We start from the raw sequence: 12153 nt of genomic DNA on the forward strand, positions 1-12153 counted from the left end.
CTGTAGCTCCTGTGTGATTGAGCAAGCCTAGCAAACAAGCTGTGATGCAGAAGGAAGCAAGAAAGAGGGAGAAGGAAGCAGTTGCTCGGGGGCCTGATAGGAGCCCTCCAGAGGCTTGATTTGGCCTCTAGACTCCAAGTTTGACATTCCTGCCCTAGCACATCCACATACATCCAGCAATGGAAGAGATCTGTTCCTTTTCCAAATACTAGCCTGGCTCCAACAGCTTCTGTGTTCCCAGCAGCAGTATTGTTTGTTAAGAACAGATGTGGCCTTCTATCACTTCTCTATAGCCAGCTGCATAGGTATAGGATCAGAGCTTCCACAAGGGTGCCGCATCTGAGGTCTCGATTCAGTCGCTGTTGGCATTGTGTTCCTGGACAGTTTTGGCATACACACAGAGAGTCTGCACCTTTCAAATGTTGGATTGCACCCAATAATTTTAGTGACAACTACTTTTAAGTATGGAGAGCCCCAGCCTGTTAGCTAAATCTCAGCATTGACAGTACTTCATCAAAAGTCTAGCAAGACTGCACACAGAAATACAACATAATTTTCAAGTAGACTTTGTTCCGATCATAATTGTGTATTGGTTTTTCTAAAAACCCTAGTAACTGTACTCTAGCAGAAATGTCCTCAAATGCCCTTTTCTAAAAAAAAGTGAAAGCACATTATTCCAGAGCAGATTCACACAACAACATAATAGAGATGTCTTATTTTAGACTACTATAACATCCCCCCCATCTCCCCTCCATTCTTTTATTTTTCATACTTTTTGATCAGGCAGCCCTAGTTAAAAATATACATTTTCTCTCACCGTGCAGACATGATCTGCAAATTCTATACACATTAAGGGGTGGGTTTTATTTTGGTGTGCTATTTATGAGCATTCCACGCATTCACACACTATATTTTTCAGACTATTTCTTCACATAAGTCTCCATTCTATTTCACACTAACTAAAGGTCCACCGCATTCGATAAATAGCTTGGGGATGAGCAGGGATTGGAGAATTCTGGTTCCTTCCTAACCACAATCTCAATCCTCCCTCTGTAGTTTCCAGCCAACAGGGAAAACCCTCATCTCAGGCAGAGCAAGAAGCAGGCCATGCCTATTTTTCCAAGCCTGGTCATACCCTAAATAGAGTATTCTAGAGTATTGCACCTCCCCTATGCCACTGATGGAAGGGAAGGATGGCATTTTTCATTCTTGGAGGAGATATGGTTACCCAATGTCAGGTGGTTAGACAAATTTTTTTGGGGAAAAGTAAAGACAAACCATGAGAAAAGGATCTGATCCCCCCCCCACACACACTTTCCGGTGAAGGCTGCCTCTGGAAGGAGAAACAGAGTTGTGCTAAGTGTAAGATGTGTTACCAGACTGTAGCCCAGGGCTGCAGAATTTACATTGTCCTTTAGAACTTAAGGGATGTAAATGACCCCCTCATGGCTCTGCGTCTTGGGAACACTAAGGGTGAGATCACACAAGAGATTTGGCCTGACCTAGCCACACTTCCCCTCCGGATTTAATGTGCACGATCACATGTGCACATCTGCCCCCTGAGTCCCACCTGTACTTACCTCATGTTAGGACTGGCTAGGACCAGATTAAATAGCTACTAAGAACTTCCTGGTAGCAAATCTCTAAAATGCAGGCAGGGCACGTTTCTCAGCTGTCTTTATGTCCAGGAGCAGTCTGAATGCTCCTCTTGCGCATATGCAGTCCGTGCCTCTCCCAGCAGCAGGGCTGGGACTGTGTGATTGCCATGACTCACATAAAAGAGAACCAGCTTTTCAAAGCCGGGATACTACCACACCAAATTCCCAGTGTGATCCTACCCTATGTGTGACCAAATATGGGGAGAAAGCAGTTGACCATTGGGCACCAGCATCTACAGACATCTTTTTGTTACAACACTTGTTTGTTGGCTTGTTATAATGAGATAGTTTTTTAAAAAAATCACACCATGATGTTTTAATAGCCCATAGTTTTGAAGATAGGTAGTTAACAATATCCAAAATTCTGGTTTTAAAGTGTCAGTTTCTAGAGGAGCAGTCACACATTCCTTGGCAGAGGCACTGACAAAAGCCATACACGAGACACACTGTTAGACTGGATGGAACAAGACTAACACAGACAATCCCAAGGGTCACTTTCTGAATCACCAACAAATAGATTCCAAGAGGCAAAGAGCCAAAGTAGAAGACCCCTAGCAGCCACACTAGTATTCTAGGGACGTGATTACAGAGTTTAGAGAAAATGTCTTGATCGAGGTGGCTGTGAGAGTTTACAGATGCCGAATCAAGGCTGTGGTCTGTGTAGTAATCCGACAGAGTGTTTTGGTTGGGAGTCCTCATGGAATCTCTCTGCACTTCCATGATGGTTATCACCAGGCAGTTTGAGGACCCATGAGAAGGACTTGGAGAAGCCAGGTTCTTGGGCGTCAAAACCACTTCTTTGCAGTCTGAGCTCCATGCTGTTTTTTCCTTGGCCACAAGTTTGGACATAACGTTTGTATCATTGGGAAGCCCTTCCACTTCCTCTTCCTGCAGTTCGGTCTCATGGCGGCAGAAAGGGCAGCTGATGCATAGGGAGCCATCTCCCAGGTGGAGGATTTTTGTCAGGCATTTAGCACACACCCTGTGGAGGCAATCCAGAATCTTGGGTTTCCGGCCGTGAACGTTAAACTTCTGATAACAGATTTTACATTCCAGCTCATCGTTCAGTACTTTTTCTTCTCCCTCTGTCTGAGGATAATTCATCTTTAAATTAGGCACACTGTAAAAGAAGCCAAAACAACAATAATTTTTTGTTTATTCTTAATAAGCCTGCTTGGTAGTAATAACTTCTCTCTAGGGTATATTCTGTAGCTGAGTTTCATTACAGGGAAAATGGGGAACAGTAGTTACAAAAGATTTCAAATGGTTAAGTTAAAATCAGTTATCACTTCATGTTATAAGAATCTTGTTTTTCATCCTGTATAATTCTCTTAAACATTACCTGAATCTGATTTGTTCTATACCTTGTTGCTCAACATGAGGCTACAATAAATTACTTCTGATATAGGCAGAATAGGATGCTTCAGCTCAGTTCAGTTACCTTTATCAGTATAAAATACATTCCAGTCAGAAGAACACTAATAAAGGTACTATTATAGTTAAAACACTTAAGTCAGTATAAAATACAACATCGTAAAATTAACCTGAAATTAATTTAAGAATGGCAGTTTCAGTGACATTTATTTCAGAATTATTTTTTAAAAAATAATACTTTGTTAGAATAGGATGTGTTTCATGCTTATTCTTGATGTTTAACATCTATAACCTTTACATGATCTTGTGTCCAAGTTAACCTTTCTGTATTAGTTTTTCCCCCAAAGCGATAATTAATGATAAGCTGGAAACCTGGTTTTTTTCAGTGCTATCTCACACTTTGTTTCTAGTATTGAAATATATTTCCCCCCCAGATGCAGTATTCTGAAATTCCAAATTACTGAGGAAGGCCTAATGCAAATTTCCTCAATTGTGAAGACAGAATGTGGGTTCTAAGTATTGACGTCTGAAAAATGAATACATCTAAAGGATGTATCTACTAAAGAAGTCTAGGGCAGCAACCATGATGTTCCTATACTCTTTTGTCTTCACAATAACACTTTGTAGTGGGTTATGATGAAGGAGAGGAACCAGCCCAAGGACATCCTGTAAACTTCATGGACTGATAAACATTTATCCATTCAGAGTCAGAGCTGGATTAACAATTAGGCCAAGTAGGCACTGGCCTATGGGCCCCCACGCCTTTAGGGGCCCCGGACCGGCTTTCGCCCTGGTTTCCCCTCTGCTTGCAGCCCTCCCAGCATGCGCAGCCAGCAACTGAGCATTGCTGTATAATTCTCTGGTGTGGCTGCTGCTGGCGTTGTTGCCAAGTTTGCCTCTCTCTGCCTCTCCCCCGCAGCTTAGTAAAAGCGGCTTTTGAGAAGGTGCCCGCAGGCTGCAGCAGGTGGCGGGGTGGGTGTTCAGACTCTGAGATAATTTGCAAGTCCCCCCAAAAAAAATTTCAACTACCAAGGGGGCTCCACAGAGTTTAATCCGGCAATTTTCAGAGTTTAGCACTGTAGGTACTACACCATCTTGGTCTGGAATACAGTTCCAGAAACTGAGTTCAATTTAGAACTTTTTACATCTCAAATGTGAATATCAAAATTTTGAACGTTCTGAATGGTCCAACTTCACAGTGAGTGGTTATTCTATAAATCTCTCACCTTTGATTCGGAAGAGAGAACGTCCATTCTCTTTGTTCCCACCTCCATTTCTTACATACACCTGTTTTCAGCTGTGAAAATAGCAATTGCTTATCTGAAATAAGTAATAATTGCTTATCTGAAATCTCTATAACAGATTTTCTATCTGTTACAAGGTGTTTTCCTTCTGGTGGGGGATAAAACCCAAAGAATTAGTATGACAGTTGCAATGATCCCACTTTGATAAGTATTTAAAGAGTTTGCTTTGTCTTGCTGTTGAATTGAATCATATTGTCATGCACCAGTGCTTCTAGAATGTTTTCTCTGAGCTCCTGGAGAGGAAGCTTCACAAATGCTCATTTTAATGACACTATCTATTTAAGGTTACTGAGAAGAGGCATTACTTACTAGATTCTTTTCACAAAAACAAAAACTGAATATAGTTTCCCTGTGACATTTTCTTTCATTCCTCAAAATGAAGTGCTATGAAGAATCTCCAGAGAATTTGACAAGCAAATAAGTGGGCGTTTCACAGGTGGTTGTGGTTGTTGGCAAAGGTGCTCTATTTCTGTTTGCACTCCCTAATAACCAGAGCCGCTTCTGTCTTGGCTCATCATGCCCTCATTGGTGTGCTGGAATAATGAAATTTTAGCGGGAGCAAGCAACGTAAAAGGGGTGTTTTTAAAGGAGACAATTCTTCGAGCTTCCTTGCAGAACCCAGTGGCAGTATCATTTTTTTTAAATGGCAAAATTTCAGATCTCAGTTCTATCGTCAGCTAGCTCCTTTATGGTATCTGTATAGTCATTCTGCATATGTGTACCAAAACGTACTAGAAGTCTAGCCAAGAAATTTGTTCTCCATTTCCGGGTTCACAAGGAAGAGTTTTGCCTCTCTTCTAATGTTTTAATGCAATTTTAAAAACTCTTCTGCCTCCATCTGCACACATGGACAATGTTGGGGGAAGAGCAGGATGTAGTACTTGGAAAGCACCTTTCACATAATCATATAGTTGGAAGGGACGTCCAGGATCATCTAGTCCAACCCCTTGCACCATGCAGGAAATTCACAAATACCTCCCCCCTCACCCCACGTACTTTTCAAGTAAATCCTTGCTCCATGCCCAGAAGATGGCAAAAGCCTCCAAGATCCCTTGCCAAACCCACAAGGAGAAAAATTGCTGACTGACTCCAAAACGTCAATCAGCATTTCCCTGGATGAGTAAGAAAGGGCCACAAGAACTAAGCACTGAAGCAACCCTTCCTGCCCTCCTTTTCATGATCTGCCTAATTCACAGAATCAGCATTGCTGTCCGGTAGCCATTTAGCCTTTGCTTAAAAACCTTGAAGGAAGGAGAGCCCACCACCTCCCAAGAAGCCTGTTCCACTGACTAATTGCTCTGTCAGGAAGTTCTTCCTAATGTTTAGCTGGAAACTCTTTTGATTTAATTTCAGCTGTTAGTTCTGGTCCGACCTTCTGGGGCAACAGAAAACAACGTCACACAATCTTCTATATGACAGCCCTTCAAGTACTTGAACATGGTGATCATATCATCTCTCAGTCGTCTCCTCTCCAGGCTAAACATACCTAGCTCTTTCAACCTTTCCTCATAGAACTTGGTCTCCAGATCCCTCACCATTTTTGTTACCCTCCTTTGGACACATTCTGGCTTGTCTATATCCTTCTTAAATTGTGCCCAAAACTGAACACCATACTCTAGGTGAAGTCTAACCAGAGCAGAGTAAAGCAATACCATCATTTCACATGATCTGGACACTATTTCTGTTGATATAGCCCAAAATCTCATTTGCCTTTTTGCATGTGGATTTCCTGGTAAATAAAGGCAAATGTCATTTCCAAATACTTTTATTCTGCAAGGCTGTTTCAGAATATGGAATGTTATCTAGCCATCTTGCATGCATGCTGCTCTCCAGTGAGAAGACCAAGCCTTCAGCAAGTTTTCTGTAGCCAGGTTGCTTCTGCAGCTTGAATCGGAGGAGGTCTACTCACATTTTTTTTTTCAGAAATCAGTTTTGGGTCCTGGAAAGCAGAAAGTATCTCTGAGCAAATCCAGAGTTCTTTTCCCTTTCCTGAAAAAGAGCTAGTCTCCCTGCATTAGAAATTACAGTAGACTTCATCAGAGATGGGAAACTCAGCATTATCCCAACAGCATTTTGCTGTTCAAACCTTGCTCTTTGAACATTCATGTGACTTGGGGCTGTCGCCCAGTTAAATAAATCCTTGTTAATTAATCACATAAGTTTTAGTCTATTGATAAAATCTGCATACATTTGCAGTCATTAAAAGCTAAAGAAAACCAGCAGCCATGTGTCTCGTGTGCATGTGTGTATTGTCGATTCTTCTATACAGTGTGTCCTGTCCCTTTAGCAAGTGTGAAATATGGACTTCAAAACAGACAAGCTTTGCAGCTCAGAGAGGTTAACAAACTTGTTCAGTTATAAAAAAAGTATTGGAGGGGGGAGGGAATGGCATAGGAAAGTACAGAAAAAAGTAATGGTAGAATTATTTTCATTTTTACATGTGGAAAGTATGGAGAATCCTTGGAAAGAACTGATGGCTTTTGACTGGGTAGCAAAGATGATACTGTTCAGATGAACAGGATGCATCCCAGCTAGTTAATTACGTCCTTCCTGCAGCAAGGGAAAGGGACATCAATGTGCCTGAGAGCCACATCAGGCTAAAAGTCCTTTCCAATCTTGTGATGTTTGAACAAAGCCTAAAAGTGAATCCAACAAGTTTCCAGAGTGCCTTTACCTTCTTCTCACCTGACCACTTTTTTCTCTTTTAACTTACCCTCCTAACTGTCTCCTATCCCACTGCCTCCTGCCTCAACAGCTTCTTTCTGTTCCAGATACAAAGCTGTCACTGCTGATAGTGTCCCATGTTTCTGAGGACTGAATAGGAAACCTAATGATGTGCTCAGGCCTCAAACAGCCTTCAGGCACAGAAGACAGTAGGGACATGCAACACCAATCGCTCCTGGCCTTTAGGACAGTTTGCTGGCAAGGGTGAAAGGCTCACCTTTTTAATCACTGCAACAGAGCTTTGTTCCAGGGGGACTTCTGTTAATTAATAATGCGACTATTCTTGAAGGCTTTCTGCTGGGGTTTTGGTCTGTGGATATTTTATCGTTGGGCAACTTTAATACTGATTGTTGGTATTGTTTGGTGTGATTTTTGTATGCTATGTTGCATACTTGTCAACTGTACTAGTTCCCTATGTAGTGGAAACTGTGGGGTAGAAGTGTTTTAAATAAAATTAATGAGAAATGCAGAAGATATTCTGTTAAATTTATCAAGAAGGTGTCTTGATGTAACCTCAAGACTAAACTACCGTCAAGAATCTTCAGTTAGCCCCAGATGGACTGGGATGCAGAAACTAAGGTATACCGGTCTTCAAAGGGCTTGTATGTATTCCAGGTCAGTTTCTGGATACAGATCAAATGGCAGATGTTAACTTTTACAGTCTTAGGCAGGGGTGGCCAAACTGCCTCTTTCACAATATTGTGCAGCTCTTGAAACCCCCACTGCCCTGTCGGGTAGCCTGGAGAAGGCATTTGTCTCTTTAAATCACTTCTCCAAGCCCAGCCAGCTGGCAGTTTGGAGAATGCATTTAAAGTTAAAGTTGCTTTATTTCCAATTCACCTCTCCTCCCTCCCTTCCTTCCAGTTCTCAGATATCTGATGTTCATATCATGTCTTGTGACTCTCAGACATCTGACGTTCATGTCTTGTGGCTCTCAAACATCTGATATTTATTCTGTGTGGCTCTTACGTTAAGCAAGTTTGGCCACCCCTGGTTTTAGGAATCCTGATTATCTCAAAGGAAGTCTTCTCCCTCAATTTTGCCTCCCCCTTGTATTAAGGTTCTCAGAAGAGGCAATCTTCAGTTTTGCTACCTAATTCAGATAGCTCTTTTCCAGGATGAAATCTTTTGTGTATGAGCAGGCATAACACAAGAAAAAAGAGTTCATCCATCACTGACTGTAGTTATCAAGCTATAGTGTTTCTCAGAGGGTTTTCAGATTATTATTTCCATGGGAAGCATTGAAAGTTCCCTTCCTCATTGGTCAGCTAGGGCAGACATCTATAATCAGTAGCTTATGTTTCCTTCAATATTTACAAGTTTTATTATGGTGTGAAGTGCTGGAATGTGGCCAGATACGGCTTCAGTTTTATTTCTGGTTCCCTGCATCATAGACAGCTGTGTGCTAAGTGATAAAATGGAGCATAATTCTGCTCTGCAAACATTACAAGTTTCCATTGTAGGCTAGTCTGAATGGATGCAGTGTTCCTCAGCCCTGCATACATCTTCTTGGTATATTTTGGAAAGCTGAACAATTTTGTGTGTGCCTGTTTTAAATTTCTCATGGAACCATCTGACCATAGAAGCAATTCTACATCTGTTTCTGTTAGAGTTTTCCCAATGAAACATGCGATTTTAGACAAGCCCTCTTCTACTCCCCCACCCCATCCTCTCCTCTAAAAGCTTAAGAGCCATTTTCCCGATAAACACGATAAAACTTAAGGGGATGGAACACCCACAAAAGCATCAATTTGAAGTCACTCAGAAAAGCAACATTATCTAGAATGTCAAAGAGCATATGAAGATATCAGCTCCCCTCCCTCCCCAGACCATTTGCTTCACTTCCATTCTCAGCTGCAAGACAGAACTATTTCATTGAATTATAGACCAGGGGTGGCCAAACTGTGGCTCGGGAGCCACATGTGGCCCTTTCACACATATTATGTGGCTCTCAAAGCCCCCACCACTCTGTTAGCTGGCTTGGAGAAGGCATTTTTCTCTTAAAATCGCTTCTCCAAGCCAAGCTAGCTGGCAATTTGAAGAATGCATTTAAAGTTGCTTTCTTTCCACCTCTCTCCTATTTTCCTTCCTTCCTGTCTTGCCTGTCTTTCAGCTCTCAAACATCTGACATTAATGTCTTGCGACTCTCAAACATATGACATTTATTCTATGTGGGTCTTACATTAGGTGAGTTTGGCCACCCCTGTTATAGACTGCGGGGAGGAGGAGTGGGGCTTGGGGAGATTATTTCCATGCTGGGGCCCTTCCAATGAAATATGCACAATCAGAACTGGTCAACCATGTACAGCAACCTTTTGTATTTCTATAGAAGAAGGAACTCCCGCAGATGTGGCTTTTCAGTCCTCTGCAGGTCTGTAGAAAGACTAAGCTGCACCTGCTTATTTTGTCCTTTTTTCTCTATCCAGCTATTAACAGCACAGTCCTGTTGCTGAAAGGCTGCTTATCCCTAGGTCTACCTCTACTAAAATCAGGAACTCCAATATTCAACCAGCAAAACTTCTTGGTCTCATATACAACTTAGAACTTTTATTACAGAACTCAGAACAAAGTTCTAGATGTTTTGTTTTTATCAGTTGAGAATGAAACTTTCCATAGAAGGCAGTTACATTTAGCTTTTTAGATCATTGCTCCGCCACCAACAGTGCACCCTCCCTGATCATGGATAGTAAAACTGCAGCAGTAGAGGAGGACGGAATTCTAGAGAACATGGTCCTTGAGCATCTCCAGACGAACTTTCAAATACCAGTGATGTCTGAATGCATTAAATGTACATGAACTTTTGCAGAATAGAAAAAAAATCCCCTTCTCCTGTCTTGGTGTCCGTCGCCTTTTTCTCCATCCAAGGAATCCAGGGTGGCATTTGTGGTTCTAGCTCTTCCACTTGATTCTTTCACCAACCCTATGGGGTAGGCTAGACTGAGAGACAGAGGGTGCTTTCACATGGTGACTGTTCGCAAGTGGATTTTGCTATTCTTACACAGTAAAAATCCAGTTGCAAAGCATGTTATTTAGTGTGTGTGAACATACCGAAAGAGTGGCTGGCCCCAGGGAGCTACATGACTGAGTGGTGATTTGGACCCAAGTTTCCTTCAAGTTGCTTTTCTTTAAAATCCTCTCTCTCCCAGTTTATATAGAATATCAGAGTTGAATTTGGAAAGTATATTTTCCCAACTTCACTAGATAATAAATTCCTAAGTCAGTTTTCAGATCATATAGAGTTGAGGCAAGAATCTTTTTAGTTAGAATAATTATTAAATAATACATTTAACATTACTGTTTGAAAGAGACCTTTGTTAGTTTTTTAATTGTCAGATTAACCAGAAAGAAAAGGACAGAGCACCCACGAAGCTACCTTTGTACAACAGTTTGTCCTGTAAATGTAGATTTTTTTTCACTGAAAAATAATGTGTCTCTAGGCGAGGTTCACTTACTGTTTGTTCTTACATATTTAACAGTGCTTTCATTTGGAAGTAAAATTCACAAAACCATCTTCTTAAAGCACTAGCCTTAATTAAGCATTTGGGCTCTTTGAATTTCAAAAGGTCTACTTTTGGGTGTTTAAATAAGCATTTCTAAGGCAAGAGAGAAGTGGAAAAAATTGTATCCAGTAATTCCGATAAAAGAAGCAAAGCCGTTCATTGTATAGGAAGCATAATGATTTACAGAATGTGGGTTGTTACTGCTTTTTGTTCCTGTTGCTAAGATAACATCTCACATCATTCAATGGTATCTATATATGTTGATAATCAAACTGCTTGAACTTGTAGGTAAGCAACATGTGTTTAACATCTGGCTGACTTTCTTGACATGCAAATTCTATTTGGCTTCTAATTTTTGTTGTAGAAGAGAGGCATTAAAAAAAAGCACACAGTATACCCATTTGTTGATTATCTACAGTGGAAAGTACATGCACTAGAAATGCTTTAAGAAGATCCAGTTGCTTCCAAACCTACCCGATTTGTTCTTTTAAAGCAAAGCACCCATGGTTTCAGGAGGAAGCCACACATGGAGAGAACCATCTTTCCCATGGATTATAGCCTGTCCATTCAACGGATTCCCAGAAACGGCTCTGCACTGTCCTTTGGTCCAGCTCTCCCAGAGATATAAGAACACAGCTACTGAGAAGATCAAAGATTTCCCCCTCAAAGTGACAAAACAGGAAAAGGAATTTGCTGTGAAGGCTGCTCAGGACCAGAAAGAGATAAGGCACCTCCAGCGACTGCTGCAAGACAGACAGGAAGCCCTCGACCAAGTGCTGCAGCAGAAAAGGTAAGTCAGTCCAAGCCTTAAACAAACCAATTAGAGCAGGCTGGCAAAATGAGGGCAGATGCAGACATATGCTCTGCCTAAGAGCCCCATCTGGTGAGCTCAAACTGTTTTCACTCGTCTGCCTCTCTGCTGGATTGAAAATGCTAAACACCTCCTTTCAACTGGCTCTCTCTGCACCCCCCCCCACAGCCTCCCCCTCCCAATCTACAAATCCTTGAAGGATATCATTTATTGCTGGCACCCACAGCTAAGCTTGAAAATTCTCCTGACTGTTAACTGCATCTTTCGGGGGGGGGCGGGGGGGCGGAAACACAGAACCGATTAACTCGAATTGAGCTTTCAATAATTCACTCCAAAGTGAATCACTGGTCATGTGGCTGTTGATTTAATAACATCATCCAGCAAGGGCTGATAAAGTCCCAAGATAACAGGCTTTTGACAGATAGGAAACAAAAGCAGTCAATTAACAACGCTTGGCAAAAGAGACTCATCTTTGGGATTGGGAGGGTTCTGATCATAGCGGAGGAGGAGGTGGCGGGGAGCAGAACGAGCAGTTGAAGAGGTCTTGGTTAAAGCGTGCCTGTCAGGGTTCAATTGGAAAGAGAACTAGTTTACCATTCTAGTGGAAGCAGATTTCATAGAAACTTGCAAAGATCTAATTTAAAAGAGTTAATTTTGAAACTGAAAGACCTGCTGAAGAATGTGTTGAAATTCGTCATTAATTTTTTATAGCACCATTGATTGCATTTTAATTATTTTAGTAGTTTTAGAATTGTATTGTTTTAAATGATATTTGATTGTTA

The 12153-nt window shown here is 41.5% G+C and overlaps 1 protein-coding gene across 1 annotated transcript; it reads right to left on the bottom strand.

Moving 5' to 3' along the window:
* Positions 1-1946: 1946 nt before the first annotated feature.
* LOC132582558 (E3 ubiquitin-protein ligase RNF182-like) lies at positions 1947-11358 on the bottom strand. Its single transcript, XM_060254181.1, has 2 exons — positions 11035-11358; positions 1947-2778 (listed from the first exon to the last, which is right to left on the bottom strand). Exon 2 carries the CDS (start codon positions 2760-2762, stop codon positions 2037-2039), a length of 726 nt encoding a protein of 241 aa, XP_060110164.1. The 5' UTR covers positions 2763-2778; positions 11035-11358; the 3' UTR covers positions 1947-2036.
* Positions 11359-12153: the final 795 nt, after the last annotated feature.

This window comes from Heteronotia binoei, chromosome 14 (genome assembly GCF_032191835.1).
Source record: "Heteronotia binoei isolate CCM8104 ecotype False Entrance Well chromosome 14, APGP_CSIRO_Hbin_v1, whole genome shotgun sequence".
NCBI lineage: Eukaryota > Metazoa > Chordata > Lepidosauria > Squamata > Gekkonidae > Heteronotia > Heteronotia binoei.

Bases quoted from the DNA above. Each gene is read 5' to 3' on its own strand.
- LOC132582558 (XM_060254181.1), bottom strand. From the start codon at position 2,762: ATGAATTATCCTCAGACAGAGGGAGAAGAAAAAGTACTGAACGATGAG.